Source organism: Podarcis erhardii (assembly GCF_964252035.2).
Source record: "Podarcis erhardii genome assembly, chromosome: 2".
NCBI classification, from domain to species: domain Eukaryota; kingdom Metazoa; phylum Chordata; class Lepidosauria; order Squamata; family Lacertidae; genus Podarcis; species Podarcis erhardii.
Window position 1 is genome coordinate 36,251,954 of NC_138498.1, and position 17,132 is coordinate 36,269,085.

Sequence of the window (17,132 nt, forward strand, 5' to 3'; positions counted from 1 at the left end):
TCCAGCTAACGATGACCCCTTGAAGAACGCTTTCTGGCAACCGCTCCTACGTTTATTGCTTTGTGCTTCCAGTGAACGACTATTTGCTCCAGCTGTGTTATGACATATTTATCACATACATAACCAGTACAGCAACAAGAGAGACACTGGTACATTCTATGTTTATGAGTTATCTCCAGGCTTGGTTATGCACATTGCACTTTGGTTTGCTCATTGTCTAGTTGGTTTATGAGGGTATATATTTATTCCAGTAAAATTGTTATGTATATTCATAAGCCAGTTCTGGTGTTGTTGGTTTGTTGTTCAATTATTGTTATAACACTAGTTAATGGGGAACAACCATGGGAGAGGGGTCTTGTTTCACGCCATGCCTGTGGGCTTCTCAAAAGGATCTGGTTGGCCATTGTAGGAAACAGGGCACTGGAATAGATAGGTGCTGGGCCTGATCCACCGGGGCTCTTATGTTCTCACAGACTTCCAAAAATGCTGTCACAAGCATTGATGAGTAGAGAAAGACTGCCAACCGTTTCATTTGCACAAACAAATGTGTGGTGTGCTTTTCTTTGAAAAGATGCCAAGCCAGTGGTGCAATTCTGGTATCCACACTAACCTTTCTCTTTCGAGGTCCCAGCATTTGTTTCTGGAACACTTCTGGTGGCAAAGGAAGGCGCTTTCTTCACCATGTCCTCTTCCTCATCAGACAAAAGACCAGCTAGAGGGTCGTCTATATCTGTGGGAGAAAAAATACATCTAAGAGAGTGGGAAATCACTTCAAAACAACGGACACAGAGCAAAATGGAGCAGCAAAGTTACCACCTCAGCCACTGCATAGGAAGAAACTGCACTACTAGGAAAGGATTGAATTCTTCTCCAGTGCTTAGTAAATTAATTTTATGATGTCTAATAGCCCTTTCTTTAGTGAATTGTTGTTCCATGACCATCACTTAGGGTTGGATGGATTCCTGCAGCAAAATGGCCTCTGAAGTAGCGCAGTGTTTTGTTATTGAACAATCCGTATATTTTAGATTTGGAAGGTCATGATAACATATATGGCTGGCAAATGTACTTGTGGTATGAAAAGGTGAAAGTCCATAAAGGATTTACAAACCATATAATGGGGGGGGTGTATAGAGTATGGGATAAATATAAAAATTTATTGGAGACCAAAATACCACTATGGCTTACACCAGTAGAAGCTATAGCGGTGAAGAAGAAGAAGAGGAAGAGGAAGAAGAAGACGACAGAAAACTGGGTAACTTATAGAAATTTGTTAAAAGAGGAAGATGGAGAAGTTAAATAAAAAGAGTTTAAGGATTTATCAGGAATGTTAACAACATGAATACAATATTAATCATCTGAATGTAGTATTCAAAAAAGATAGGAAACAGGGGTTTGGGGAACAATTATCTCAACTAGAGAGAGACCTGCTAAATTGTAAAGTTAAAGTGATGTCTAAAATGTATAAGATGTTATTGGAATGGGAGGCAAAAGATGAACAAGTGAAATCTTCAATGATACATTGGGCAATAGATATTGGTCATAACATAGACATGGAGGCATGGGAAAGACTGTGGAACATGGACATAAAATTTACAGCATGTAATAGTTTAAGAGAAAACTATACGAAAATGTTATACAGATGGTATCTAACACCAAGTACATTGGCAAAAATGTATAAATCAAAATCGAATATGTGTTGGAAATGCAAAGGGAAAGAAGGTACCTTTTTCCATATGTGGTGGTCTTGTTATAAGATTAAAGCTTACTGGGATAGGATGTGAATTGAAAAAGGTGTTTAAGATAACATTTGTAAAAATAAAATAAAAAAACCCAGCAGCTTTTCTTTTAGGAATTATGGGATAAGAGTTACCTAAACAATATAGAAATTGATTTATGTATGCAATGACTGCCTCAATAATGATAACCGCCAAAAAGAGAAAGAAGAAGTCCTGGCGAAAGAAGAATGGCTACAGAAATTAATGGACTATGCAGAAATGGCAAAACTTACTGGAAGAATAATAAATCAAGACAGCAAACTTTTTATTAAGGAATGGAAATAATTTATTGAATATTTACAAATTGTAAACAAATTAAGACATTAGCTTATGGAAAAGCATAAAGAGTTAATTGGGATGTGCACATAAAGAGTTAATTGGGACGCACATACACAAATAGCCGCTCTCTCATGCTAACAAGCAGAGCTTACCTTCAAAGGAAAACTTCTGTTTCAGATTTCTGGAAGTGGTGAGAGTAGAGCTGGGATTCTTAGTGATTCCACCTTCTGAGTCTCCTGTATTAAAACAACAGGTATAGCGGATACTTTTGCTCATGTCCAATTCTAATGTAACAAGGAAAGTTCTGTCTCAAGTCACTGTGAACTTAAATGCTTAAATTGCATTAAATTGCAGGTGTGAGTCAACTTTTTGAAAAGTCTGGAGAGGATTCTGTAGGTGCAACATTAGAAGCAGATAAGGACACAACCCATTCCTTTTCTCAGGGATGTCATTAGTCCTTAATCAATAAGTGATCATCATAGACATGGCTACAAAGATGACAAGAAGTTGCTTCAAAGTTGTTTTAAACTGTTTCTCATATAGTGTTATATTGTGTTTTAACTGTTGTAATCCACCCTGGGACATTAGGGTGAAAGGCTAGTAATAAATTGTAGTAACTTTAAGAATAAGAACAAGAATGTAGTAACTTTAAGAATAAGAGATTGTTCTACTATAGTAGCTCTTTACACAAATTTGAGTATTACTTCAGTCCTGAAACAAAGGAGTCTTACGTCTCTCAGTGATTGATGTTTTCTTAGCAGAACTTGCTGGCTCATTCAACGGCCGAGTTTTTGCCATATTCTTCCCCAGTTTCTGAGCAGGCGCTTTCTTTATGCCTAGAAGATCAGCGTCCATGTCATCTATATCCTGGCACAGGAGAGAACACATATACTCAAAATGAGTGTATTCCACTTTTTCACATCTAGGAGAGCACAGCACACTCAACTTATATTTTTGCCCTGCCAAAGAAAACAAAAAAAGTCTTCTCAGTTTACCTTCAAGGTCTCTAGAAGAGCTCCTGGGTCTGCATCTGAGATATCAGAATCCTTAGGGGTAAATGAATGAACACACAAGTTATTGCTTCATTGCTTGCAGTATTTTTATGCTGCCTTTCAATAAAAGAGGGGGGAAACCAAGCACTCCAAGGCACTTAATCCAAGTGCTGCCAACATATGCACATTATTAATCCAGGGCTCATATTCCAAAGAGACAAATACTGTGCCCCAATGGGAAATGGTTGGAAAAGTTCTACAGGTCCATGTCCTCCCCACCACCCATGACTGAAGTTGATGTACTGTATATTCTCCTTTCAATGCCATGTTTTCAGGTACAGCAATAACCTGCAGGAAAATACCTGTAGCTGTCCAGTTGCATCAATGGAAATGCCTTCATTTACCTTGCAGAGAAGATGTGGACTCTTATTTTTTTCCCCTCACCTCTGCATCTTCCTCTTCCTCAAGAACCATTTTGCTGAAGACATCATCCTCCAAGAGGCCCCTGGGGAGTGGTAAAATCCAGAGCTTAGGATGTGCAAGAAGAAGAATAAAATACAGTAGCCTAGAAAACAACACCTGAAACGTTTCACTGGCCTCATTGAAACACCCTCAAAATTACTCAGATTTCAGTAGTGCCTATACTTAGAAAAGGTTCTTAAAACAGAGGGCAAATTGAGAGATGCTGGGGGGAAACAATAAAGGGGGAATTCTCAAGAGGCTCCAACAGCACCGCTATCTTTGTGTGTGTGTGTGTGCGCGCGCGCGCCAAAAACATTAAAGTCACAAATAGCAATGCCATTCCTTACTTTTTGCTGGTCTGTGAGGCGATTCCTCTGGGTCTTCCTGCACTACTAACAAACGAGGCAGGTTTGCTGGATTTAAGGGGAACGTCATCTAGGAATGAGAGATGGGGATTTTAGGAGGTTGCAGCATAGGTTATATCCTTTGTCTTAACAGTTGCACAGCAACCTGAACAACCTCTGATGCTGGCAGTCTCAACAAACAAGCTAGGGGTTGAGCACACTTTGCATAAACATAGACCCAGGCAGATCAGTCGTGAAGTATATGAGCAGGCCAGCATGGTGAACACAATGGTTGTCTCCATCTTCCTGAAACGCTGTGAGGCCTCAACATTCTCCTCACTGCACAGCAGCCATCACAGCTAAGTCACCTAGGAAAATGTTTGCCCATATCTCCCTTAAAACAGAACATTTCTTACAAAAATTAAAGCTGACCATAGAAGCTAAAAAGATCCTTAAAAACAACCTCCCCAAACCCAACAAAACAGTGAGAGCAAGAGTTAAACATGAAAAGTGCAGACTATTAGAATCATGTATGAATAGTGTGACTTTACTGGGCATCTGAAAGAGTACTGATAATTACACCAGGCAATTTTACTAGGGGAAGGAACTCCACAACCAGGGCACCATCATGGATCAGGCCCTCCTTCTAGCAGCCATGCCTCATTTGAAAGTCTTACTTGACAAACTGGTTCCTACAGAATTTTAAAACACCTTTTTCCATTTCACTGCTTATTTACCTTCATCACCAAGGAGATCACCAAGAACATCATCAATGGAGCCTAGAATAAGACAGAGTTTATAGTCTCAAAAATCTATTCCAGCATAAAGTTAGGAAAGGGCTTGCTGCAACAAGGGAGATCCAAGGCCGCCATATTTTGACAGGAACTTCAGAGACAAGAAATATATAGACAAATATATAGACAGACATAAAAGATCCTGTGTATTGGCTGCCTGTGAACCAAGATCAACCACTTAATAAAGGTCTCAAATGTGGGTTTGAAATGGGTTGGCATCCCTGGCTGAGATGGAACCTGGTTAGTACTAGCTACGGGCACCATTGATGCAGATCTAGGGGATGTAGCTGACATTCAATTAGTACATGTCATTCAATTAGTACAAGGACTTCCACCTCTCCCTTTCCTTCCGGAGTAGATTTCGGAGGAAGCACAAGACAAGGAGATAAATTCCTGTTACACATAGAGAAGTCCTTGTGCTACTGGAATGATTGGATATAACCCATAATGCTGGATTTTTATTAAAGCCAACAAAGGAAGAGAGTGGGGAACTCAAATGGGTGAAGCATGTGGATTCACACACCCCAAAGGCTGGCTGGCTCTCAATGGGCAAAGCAAGATTTGCAGTGTTACACCTTTATTATATTTTTCCATAAAGAATGTTCTGTGTTCTAAGTTCATTAGTAACTATGAGTGGATATCCATTGCAAACAGAATAGTAGGGAATCTTTGTTGTTTGAAGTTGGGATTAATGTTTTTCAGGTGATTGTCCCTAGCAAGTATTCAAGTGAGCATATCATGTGTGGCTCTTTGGACTGCTAAAATTTATCAGAATTGTCAAAAGCTTTTTTGTACTTTGGTTTTTCTTAAAGTTAAATGATGCACAAGAAGTACGTGCTATTATCCTCAAATATTTTTAAGTATTCCAATAAAAAAGTCTACAGTTTAAAGGACATTGCATGCACTTTAATTTTCCCTCTTAAATATTTCAGATCAAATGCCAGTGGTGCACTGGGACAAAACATTTAAGATGGGTCACTTTTTTAAGCTTTGTTTACAAAATACAAGTAAAATAAACACACTGAATTAGATCACTCTTTAGTGCAGCAAAAAATGTTCCAATGAAAGCTGGAAATTTCCCAATACACAGTAACTTATATAAAGTAGCTTAATTATCATAGAAAAAGAATCCAATGCTTTCCCTCCCCCAAAATACCCACACTACTACATAGGGTCATAGTGTTATTGGCTCTGCTTTTTCCTCAAACTGATGATGAAAATGTTACATATACTGGATGATCTCCACCCCAAGCCAATATCAAAAGGGTCATAAAACTGTGGAAACACAAACACACATACTTTTCAGTCCTTTCTTCGGTTTCATTGCCTAAAGGGGAAAGGGGCAGACAATTTGTTAGAAAAACAAAAGCAAAGACAAAAACTTTACTAGTGCAAACTAGCTCTCTAAATGCAGATAGGTGCATAACAAACTCCAGAAACCAAGAGCTGGTAGCCATAGGGAGGGTTCTCATGTCACACTAAATGGTTTAGCCTTAAAAGGATAACTTGCAGTGAGCCTCAGATTTGCACATCCTCCATCACCTGTCCTCTCCTCCGGCAGAGAGCTACAGTTCTCCGAGTAGGTTTAACAACCAGTTGCTCTTCACAGGGGATTCTGGGTACTGTAGCTCTGGCAGGGGAATAAGGGCCTCTTAACAACTCTCAGCACATTTAATAAACTACAGCTCCCAGAATTCTTTGGAGGAAGCCATGACTACTTAAAGTGGTATCATAGTGCATTAAATGTATGGTGTGAATGGGGCCCTGTTGTGTTCTGGCTACAGTTGAGTGTACAGAGGATAGTCTTTCCTTTTTGTGTTAATTAAAGTTAGTTGCATGGACAATTTCACTATGAAGTGTTATTAGCTTGGGTTGCCACCCACAGGGATTTCATGGGAGGAGTGAGGAAGCAAGAACTATAGATGGGGATTTGGACTCCTAGATGCCTACTCAGAAACACCTCTCTGTGCCTGAGCTAACCTCTCTCTGGAGTATCATGCTGGTGTTTCGGCTGGCTGGGACAGTGGGAGAGGGCCTTGCCCAATCCATTAGAAGCAATTGACTAATGAGGCCTGCCTTACCATATCATGACTCTCAATGGCATATTCTGCCTCTTTCTCTTGTGTTCCACTCAGACATTAATCATCTTTACGATGCTAATACAGTGGACAATACCTCTGCCTCCCTCACCTAAAAAAAGAAACAGAACAATAAAAATGACCAATTTAGCATCATAAATATTTTTCATTTATTGAGGCTTTGAAAGTAGTTGTTGGCATCTGTCTGTCTCGGAAGAGACAGCACATTTGGTCAAGCTGTTGGATGGCAGCAGTGCCTGCTGTGGCTGTAGAGACCAATGCGGGTAAGGGATACATTTTATTGATTGTTATATGGTGGCAAAGAGCTCAGAGAATTTTGTTTATTTAAAGCAATTTCACCTTGCCAAAATAACAGCTTCCAGAGCAGCTATGTTTCACAACAACCTTATGAAGAAGATTGAGCTATTGCAACTTGTCCAACAACAACTGCTTCACAGCTAGTAAGAATCTAAATTTGGGTGTCCCATATCCAGCTCCAATACTTTAGCCATCACAGCACACTACCTCACTGGAATGACTATGGCCTTCATAAAACAAGCACCCTAATGCTTTCGCAATTTATTATAGCCTGATCTTATGCAGTTGGGACACACATTTGCTCATTGAAACAAATGGGCAAAGGCACTCTCCAACAGCATGGGATTGCAACCATGGGTGTAGCCAGGAATCGGGAGGGGGGCAGAACCAAATTATCTGTGACGCAATTGGTCAGTTAGTTAAGCATTTTTATTTATTTATTTATTTATTTGCTTGATTTAGGGTGTGTGCAGCTGCCCCCCTTGCCATGCCCATGATTGCAACTTTAAATGGTACCTTTTTCTTTTTGCCATGCTTTTCTTTTTACCTGTGGGGTTAATGATAAAGGATAATATTCCTTTTGTAAAAAGAAGTTATAACTAAGCCTTGCTAGCAATCATCAAGCATAAAGCAGAAGGGGATACAACACACTTAAAGCAATGCCATCCACAGGGTTGACAAACAATCCAGCCCTGTCGAGTTAAGGTTCGCTTACCAATATCAAATTTCTGCTGGCAACACTTGCACGTGTGGACATGCACGCGTCACACCTGTGGCATTTTAACGTTACGTTTTATACACGCTTCCCGGTGCAGGTGAAGGCGTGCCTGCACCGTTGTCCATGGAAGCATAACCGAGTTACCATGGCAGACGGCGTCCGCGGCAAATACTACCCTTACACCGGCAGCGGGAATAAATCGCCCCGCAAATTGCCCCCTTTCCTTGGGCTGGGAGCCGCCTGAAGCCTCCGGCGCCTACGAACCCCCTGCAGCCTCCAGCCTCTTCCTTTGGAAACTGGAAGAGCACAGCTACTCTCACCTGCGGTGACCAGGTGCTCTCCAAGCAAGGGAGGTTCTTGCCAGCTGAGTGGCCGCAAAGCTTTCTGGGAAACGTAGTCCCGGCAGGACGCTCTGCCCATATACTGTACTGCGCACGCGGAGCTACGTTTCGCAGCACGCCAAACCGGAAGTCGCTCTCTTTTGAATGATTCATTCAAAGGAGCGGGGGGAGGGGGAGGGGGAGAACGTTTCTTCCTTCTGCGCAAGCGCAAACGGCTCTGTGCAGGACCGGCCCTTGCAAGATCGTTTCGCGTGGCAGCGCCTGTGGAACTCACTGCCTATTGAGACCAAGCATGAGGGCACATGAAGCATTGCCCCAGCTGCCGGCTGTCATACCACCCGTCCAGGATGTGGCCCTGTCTATATCGATTCCATAGGTCTGCTCTGAGTACAGCTACTGTTGGAAATACCCTTATTTTAAATATATATTTTATATTATACCCAGGTGGGGAGTTTCTAGCCAGTAGATCAAAGGCAGCCTGGCCCTCAGGACTTCATAACCTTCTGGAGTGCTTTTGCCTGGTTGGGATGATTCCTTGAATTTTGACTATGCCCCTCGCTTAACCGAATGGAGAAGGGGGCCGATGCTTTCCTCCTTTATAATGGTCAAATTTGTCATTTCGCTACCGTTTTGCCACTAGCCATAGGGGAATGCAGCCATCAGGCTGAGAGACGGTCCTCCACCCCTGGGCCCATGGTGTTCCATTCTTTGTTATTAGCACAGATACGGGATGGGCTATCCATCTTTTAAATAATAACCAAGCAAACAGACAACAGCTGAGCTGTACCCACCATTGTGAGGACGGAGGAGGTTATGATGATGCCTCTTCAGCTGCTGCCATTGGTTGTGAACTGCCTGTGATGTCACAAAAGAACATGGCACCTGAGAGGATATGTAAAATCAGGACAAGCGGAAAGCCAAGGCAAAAAAAGAAAAGACTACTTTTTCCTTCCTAAAGAACACAGTGGGCAACAGCTGTGGCATTCAGCACCAGGTCCTTCCACATACAGGTGAACTGGCAGACAGAATGAGGTGATCCCCCCACAGCAGGAAGCTGTGGAGCAATGAGAAGGCAAGTTCCCTTGTGAAGCAGTATTGCAGCTTGAAGGTGGCTGATATCCATGTTGGAAGTTGGCAAATGTTGGTGTGGGGGAAGCTATTGGGGAGTTTGCATTTGAAAAGCAATGGATGCCAGAAGGCCGAAGCAGGCTTATGTTTGTGGATGTAAGCTGGTTGAAATTCACCTTTGGAAGCTCGTTGGTGGACATTTGTGGATTGAAGCAGGGCCATGTATATGAATGAAGAGTGGCTAATGGATTAACGTCTCTCTTTTAAATAAATAAATAAATAAATAAATATAGTTCTGCATTTTCAGACACCAATTCCTATTTTAAGACTTCCACCTCTACCCCTCCATGGTTCCTCCCCCTTCTGCATATCCTTTTAATACCACTCAATTCATTCTATACATTTACGTATCTTGTATGAATGGAAAGTTTTGAATGTGGTTGAGGTGAATGGCATATGTGTGTGTGCACACGCGTGCATATGTCGCCCTTCAGACATGGCATGGGAATTACATGCTCATGGGGTGGCAGAAGTCACCTTTCAGGTGCAAAGTGAATGGATGAACCAGTGGATATTGATAGGTGGAAGTCAGGGATGAAGCTGCCAGGCGGAAGCCATTGGTGCCTGGGAGACTGTGTTGGAAGATAGCCATCCTCCTCACTGTGTCTTTGGCATTCAGGGATGTCTGAAGCCAGCAGAGTTTTCCTCAAGACTATGCTGAAAGTAATGAAGAGAACCACAGGGCTTAAGCAAGCCAACTTCTATTTCCAAATAAATGTCTTCCTAAATACTTCTACCTTTAAAGCAGTGTTCATTACACCTTCCCCACTTCCCTTGCTTCTGGTGCTTTACATGAATGAAAAGACACAATCATACACACAAAAGTATTTTTACTGTTTTAAAATGAATTTATTTATTAAGGGTACATAAGGTGTTCTCCAACTGCATCATTTTTCAATCAGCAAGGTACTGGAAGCACACAGTATGCACATTGTTAACAGTACAGTAATTAGGTATGTTAGATGGAATGATTCAGCAGCTAGACATTAACATAAATTTTACAATCAGTATTCAGTTCAAATATACAGTGCTTCTGCTTGAAGGTTGTGTGAGGATAGCCTTGCAGTAGATTCAGCTCTTGAATGGGGGGCATCAGATTGGTCCAAGAATCAACTCTGAAATTCCAGTTTTAACCCCTTACACAATTTCACATAATTGAAGGCAACCCAAAGTTCCTCAGTTGATTATCTTTAAATCTTGATGTGCCAGGATAATATTAACAAGGCAGAATCCAACCATTTTGCCACAATTTTTAGTCACGCTGATTTCATATTTCTGTACAATACTAAAATGTTAGCCTGCTAACAGTATAGTAACCTGGAGTTACTTAGTCTAAAGGCACCTTACTGGGTACTCTTGTTCTCTACGGTACCCCGAGATCCAGATTGTGTAGGTAGGCTGACAAGACTTCTGTCCATCATTGAAGTTTGGACCATATTCCCATCAAGTCTATGATTCATTAAAATGCAGGGCACAAATCATTCCCTCTTAAAGTGTTTCAGAGACTGTGATCTTGCTCACCTTTCAAGTCAAATGGGGTGAAGGTGGTTTCCTCTCTCAACTAGTTGCACATTAAAAGCTTTACAGATCAGAAACTGTAAAATTTTAAGAACTGCAAAGGTAAAAGTATTCCCATTATTACTTTCTAGATTCAAGAGCAGGGAACCTTGACATTTTTCCATTCCTTGTTACCACAGTCCTAGATGAAAGGCAGCACTACAAACAAATAGTAATAGCGGGAGACAGAACACACTTCTGTGCCTTAGAGGCAGTTGTATGGGTCATGTGTTATGATTTACAGCTCTAGAGAAAGAGGGAGATGAACTCCTAGCTGCTGTCTGGGAAAGCACTGTGTCACAAACAAAGATGACGACTCCTGCTGAGAGTCTGAACCCATGATGACAGGAGTTTATTACTGGTACACAAAAGTATGGAAGCTATGATGAACACAAAATATTCCTGACCAGGTCCTCAAAGCCCAAATCCTGACAAGACTTTTGGAGCCCTCACTAAAGAAGAATAAATGTGGAGGATTCCGACAATTCTCACCTGTGTTGGGTATAAATGCTGACAAGGTGTGCAATACTATATTGAGCTTTAAAGGAGTTTCCAGACGAGAAGCTGTTGCTCCCCAGCAGCTACCTCCATAACTACTTAGTAGTGAATATTCTGCTATAGATGATACAAGCCTCTGCAGCAGTTTAAACTGCTTCACAAATTGACACTTCACACCAATCTGTAAAGCTTTTTTTGAATCATTAAAAAGGTTAGTTTCTGAGCATAATTACATTTGCACTTTTATAATCCTGTGTTCCCCCCACTCTAATCCTTTCAAAATTTATTAAAAATTGGGAAGAAAGGCTACAATTAGTAACTACCCTATGACTGTTTGGATTTGCCAAGTGATTCAAGTGCTCATAGGGCAAATGACATCAATTCCAGGAACTGGAGAATAGTGCATTAAGAGCAGCAAACGCCATCACAGTTTGGCTTGCATTGGCTTCAGGTGCTTGTGAAAAGATTCATGGACCTGTAGAAGTAACAAGATAAGTTGTTATTAAGTGTTTGGTTTAAAGTTAACGTCTCTCGTGCTGCAAGAACCATGCAGCTCCCTCACAGAGCTGCAAACCTTTTGAGTACTTCAGAATATACATGCACAGTTTATCACTACTGTAATGGTAAAAGCACCATATCAATTACTACTACACATGACAGTGAAACAAGGCCTAGTATCCTTTTTAAGTCAGAGTTTGGATGTTTGGTAGAAGCAGAAAAATGAGAAGAAATAAGAGGGCCCACCTATCCACCCTAATCATGATGTTTTGTGGTTTAGTTAGGATGTGAACCTTGTAGTTTCCTTAATTCAGGGTGCACAACTCAAGCAACCTGGGGCAACTATAAAATATTTTTACTAACCCCAAGAGGCCTGCATCACTACATTAACCATAGAAAAAGGTCACAATTTTACCTCAGGATTTTCTTTTCAAACCATTGTTCGATAACTCTGCATTTCTTACTGTGCCTCACAATTGGTAGATATACTAGGGAAGGGAATAAAATATTTACTGACCTGTGTTTTATTTAGTGGTGATTTCTTTGACCACTCAAACATGTTTTCATAGACGTTACCATCATATCGGCCAAGCACAGATCCAAGAACGTTGTCATGGAAGTCAAACGAATCCACTAGAGCGACTGCATTGGGACGGATTAATGCCAAGAGCTCCTTCACGCGCTGGTTCACCTGAATTATCTGTGCATCTGTCAAAATGCCTCCCTGAGGCAAAAAGGAATCCACAGTTTTACAGATCCAAGCACTTTGTGGTTTCCAGCTACAGTATGAATCGCCCATGAAGGGCAAGATTACACAGGTGAATATAAAGCTGTCAAGAATAAGGTTGGCAGGCATGCCAACCTCCTCTGCAGCTGCCATGGAAACAGGCTATTAGCTTCTTTTCATGCTAGTAAAAAAGAAGTGTAGGCTAGTAATTTTTACAGAATGATTTTATTTGTGTGTAATACGTTATACACACGCACACAGATTCCTGGCGCAAAAAAGTGTCTCCCAATTAATACTGGGGGATATTAAGCTAATGTGAAGCCCAAGCTAGCTAAAGGCTGACCAGGACCTAAATACTAAGTAAAGGATGATAGTATGTTTGGAAATGAGCATCTCCCTCCCTCCTGTCATACAAGTTTATCATACTTGTATGGCTTTCCCTGCTATGAATGTGGGAAGCTGCCTTAGACAGAGTTCATCCAGCCCAGTACTGTGTACTCTGGAAGGCAGTTCTCTAGAGCGGAGATCTTTCCCAGATCTGTCGTCATACCTATTTGTATGCTCCCCTAAACCACCTCTGCTTTGCAAACATACATGAAAATTCCAACTTCAAAGTATGGCCTGCTTTATCCCAAAACCACCCATCTTGCCTTTAGCTCCATTGCCAAAACGTCACCCAAAGGTTCCCCCCCTCCCCGCACCAAGAACTGTTTAATTCTAGCTGCCTCAGTTAGGTGGTTCTTCTCCCCGCCCTCTCTTTTTTAGTGGCGCCCTCCCCGTGGAAAGCCCTCCCACCAGATGTCAAAGAGAACAACAACTACCAGACTTTTAGGAGACATCTGAAGGCAGCCCTGTTTAGGGAAACTTAATGTTTGATGTATTACAGTATTTTAATTTTTTTTTTTGAAGCCGCCCAGAGTGGCTGGGGAAGCCCAGCCAGATGGGTGGGGTATAAATAATAAATTATTATTATTATTATTAAATTAACAACAGAGAAGAGCATTTTGGCTCAAGATAGAATTCTGTCACTGACCTGCAAAAAGTCTCCACTGTGCTTATTGATCCCACAGAGTGCATACAGCAGACACAAGTTGTTAAGGACAGCACGAACAGCTGGGTCACCAATTTCTGAAAGCTTTGCTGTAAATAGCTTGACCACCACATAGTGACAGTGGGCCTAAAATGGAATATTTAATCGACAAGTGAGAATTCAGGTTTCTGTGGGGCGGTCAACAGGCTTCCAAAAGTAGTATTTGAGTGGTTCTACTAACCTCAGATGCTCGCACTAGATCAACGGAAGTCCGGTTCCAAGCATCCTCCTTGTTCTTTCTACGGTTCAGTTCAGCTTGCAAATTCTTTGCAGCAAATTCAACCAGCCTGTACCAAGGAAGGACATTAACACAGCTTATTCAAAGTAGCAACAAACCAACAGTTGGCAGAGTGAACTTTCAAGCCCATTAAATGTAACACTAAGAGAACCTAGGAGCTGGTATAATAATAATAATAATAATAATAATAATAATAATAATTTATTATTTATACCCCGCCCATCTGGCTGGGCCTCCCCAGCCACTCTGGGCGGCTTCCATAGAAAGCAAAAATACAATAAAATATCACACGTTAAAAACTTCCCTGAGCAGGGCTGCCTTAAGATGTCTTCTGAATGTCAGGTAGTTGTTTATCGCTTTGACATCTGCTGGAAGGGCGTTCCACAGGGCGGGCGCCACTACCGAGAAGGCCCTCTGCCTGGTTCCCTGTAGCTTTACTTCTCGCAATGAGGGAACCGCCAGAAGGCCCTCGGCACTGGACCTCAGCGTCCGGGCAGAATGATGGGGGTGGAGACGCTCCTTCAGGTATACTGGACTGAGGCCGTTTAGGGCTTTAAAGGTCAGCACCAACACTTTGAATTGTGCTCGGAAACGTACTGGGACAACGTACAAGCAACAACAAATGTCATGACCACAAGCCCCCAAAATTATACATTCAAGTACTTGCCCAAATCTACCTAGAAGATATCAAACATGAATTTGGGGTAGACTTTAAGCAGATAATTCTCACTCTTAATATTGGAGAGACAAAGACTTAATTGTGCATCTTACAACTGCATCACGTCTTGCTGTTGCGAGACACTGGAGGACATTAAACGTGAACCTATATGAAGTTTGGTATGCTTATATCTTGGTATGCTTATAATTTTGATGGAAAAGTTAACAGAAAGGGTACATGAAAGAAAACAACGTGAGAAACTACATAACTTTTACATAACATGGTCCTCCTTTATTACATATGCATCAAAGAAAGAACATGCATTTAAACCACCTAAGACACATAGCAGCATGTGGAATTATATTTTTTAAACCAGCAACTGTAGAAATATTTTTTATTTCATTATATTACTAATGTGATTACATGGACGTCGTTGGGACTGTTTGGGGGGGGTTAGGGGAAAACTATTTGATTATATGTTGTTCTTATAATATTATAAAATATTCCAAAAAAATGAATAAAAATATTGGAGCACCCATTCATCATCCAATACTGCTCTCAGGTGGTTTAAAGCAGAATGAAAATAAGCTCTCTGAAGTGACGGTGATGTGATGTGATGTGATGTGCTGTGCTCATGTACTTCCCCATTCACTTAGTGGCCATGCTCATTTCCGCTCATCTCTGTCCACATAGGAATTTCTATCCTGTTGCACAGGTCGTTTTGCTACACTGTGCAGCACAATTTTAACTTTTGCACTTATGTGGAACACCGTCAAGACCAGCATGTTTGTTTATTCTACAAGTCACGGGCTGCAAATTACGTTTGCCATTCTGCGAACTAGTAAAAGCAATGTTGCAAGTTGGCTGCACATTATGTTTTTCTTTTTCCCCTTTGGAATCCCAGCTATTTGTGTCAAGTAATTAGGGGAAAGGTTCAGTAGCCATAGATAGAAATTTTGCGATTTATACTCTGATACATGCTATGATAGCAAGGGTGCTATTTTAAGACCTGGTAAGCACTGACAGTATCCTGGCTTTGCAACGTAACAATGCTGTGATTTCTCAGGGAGCAGAAACATTCACTTCTGAGTGACTATGAAAAAGGAATTCCCCACCACTACCATCTCCCAGGTAGGATGGTGGCGTTTATCCTCGTCCACTTGCAGCCAATCCCTTTCTGGATGGGGAATCCTTCTCTGCCAGTACTCCACCCACCATGCATTCTTTTATCTATTCAACTTGATCAGCAGGGCATCTTATCAACTATACTAGAAATTCCTGTCCAGTTTCTCTCCCCTAGCTTGTTCCTAGAGCATTTCTAATTACAATTTACCGAGAGGTTCTACCACAGTGGTGAACACCCTTTCCAGTGTTACTGCACCCTACACAGCTCCGTAGCTGTTAGCACGTTCTCTCCCGTTCCCATACGGATCACAGCATTGCCCATCCTGGAAGAGGCATTTTCATGTTTGGAAGACAGCAGCAGAGATAAGCAAGACTCACTGCACACCAACCAAGTGTGAGATTGTCAAAACAAGTGTCCTGAGATGGGCAAGTTTTTGTTTTTAATTTAAAGACAACAACAGGTCATTCTTCGATTTCAAGAAATCAACAGTGTTACTATGATCCACTTTATGCACTTTTTATATAAACTTACCTAGAAGCTCTCAGTTTATATGCCTCCACCAAACTAGACGGATTGTTGATATGCACTGCTGTGGGTCTAGCAGCCACCTGCTGGGGCTGAATGCGTAGCCCTGGTAGGTCATTCAGGTAGGACATCATGCCACTCACTAGCTGTCCAGAACTAACTTGGGTATAGCTTTTGACAAGGAACCTGGATGCCAAAATAAAACAAACAAATGCACACTACATTACTTGGCTGATTGCAGCTTAAAGCAGCCATGTGAAGAAGGGGAGAAAGCCACATGCAGAGTACAAACAGGAAGGAAGGCAACATGATAATAATCAGTGTCATTTGCACCCCTCTTGCCAATAAAACATTGATAAGGTTGGAAGCTGCACATTCTAGAGTTTTGTTCTTGGACTGACGTGACTCTTGTATTTTCTGTATCTTCCTGGCACAAGGGGAGGAGAGGGGTAATCATTCCTTCAGGAAACCAGAAATGTTTGCGCTGAAAGGGCGATTTCCTTAGAGCTATGCCGAGTCCCTCTTAAAGAGATGACTAAAGACATGCAACAAGTCAAGCTACAAGCGAAAAGCTGCATCACTCACCGTGCCGTCTGCAGCATCATTACTGTGTTCTCTCCTTCATATGTGCAGGAGGGGGTGAAATTGACATAAATGTCAGGTAGGCCACTACAGCGGGAGTAGCCATGCCCACCACACGCCATTCGACATTCCTCAATGCCTGCATTGGCAATCCAGGAACTGAAAGCCTTTAGCCCTGCAGATAATGCATGCAGCTGGGGAAGAAGTAGAAGTTAAGAACCAAGTTATCTATAATACTTCTGCAAGGTTTGTCATTTACTGCAACATTAACACCCCCACCCAGACTTCAATGGTGGGAAGGTAGGAAGATAAAGCCTGAAAACTGACCTGGGGGGAGCCCACATGTTTCAAATGCCTAGGATGATATTAGCTAGATTTCCTTTTCCCCTGGGATTCCCAGGCCC

General features: G+C 41.7%; 2 protein-coding genes across 3 annotated transcripts in view; both read right to left on the reverse strand.

Annotated features, from left to right (window-relative positions):
* FBF1 (Fas binding factor 1) overlaps positions 1–8,186 on the reverse strand; it is a 29,364-nt gene extending 21,178 nt beyond the window's left edge. Inside the window, exons 1-10 of the mRNA XM_081850975.1 lie at positions 8,081–8,186; positions 6,728–6,836; positions 5,946–5,973; positions 4,590–4,631; positions 3,856–3,943; positions 3,491–3,551; positions 3,050–3,100; positions 2,786–2,921; positions 2,207–2,290; positions 611–730 (exon numbers count right to left, since the gene is read on the reverse strand). Of these exons, the coding sequence (XP_081707101.1) occupies positions 611–730; positions 2,207–2,290; positions 2,786–2,921; positions 3,050–3,100; positions 3,491–3,551; positions 3,856–3,943; positions 4,590–4,631; positions 5,946–5,973; positions 6,728–6,730 (613 nt within the window). The 5' untranslated portion in view covers positions 6,731–6,836; positions 8,081–8,186. The remainder of the gene's footprint in view (positions 1–610; positions 731–2,206; positions 2,291–2,785; positions 2,922–3,049; positions 3,101–3,490; positions 3,552–3,855; positions 3,944–4,589; positions 4,632–5,945; positions 5,974–6,727; positions 6,837–8,080) is intronic.
* Positions 8,187–10,056: 1,870 nt separating this feature from the next.
* The window catches only part of ACOX1 (acyl-CoA oxidase 1), a 28,786-nt gene continuing 21,710 nt past the window's right edge, over positions 10,057–17,132 (reverse strand). For both annotated transcript variants that reach the window (XM_081850775.1, XM_081850774.1), the window contains exons 9-14: positions 16,732–16,922; positions 16,153–16,332; positions 13,781–13,886; positions 13,543–13,686; positions 12,300–12,506; positions 10,057–11,759 (exon numbers count right to left, since the gene is read on the reverse strand). In XM_081850775.1, the coding sequence (XP_081706901.1) occupies positions 11,709–11,759; positions 12,300–12,506; positions 13,543–13,686; positions 13,781–13,886; positions 16,153–16,332; positions 16,732–16,922 (879 nt within the window). In that variant the 3' untranslated portion in view covers positions 10,057–11,708. The remainder of the gene's footprint in view (positions 11,760–12,299; positions 12,507–13,542; positions 13,687–13,780; positions 13,887–16,152; positions 16,333–16,731; positions 16,923–17,132) is intronic.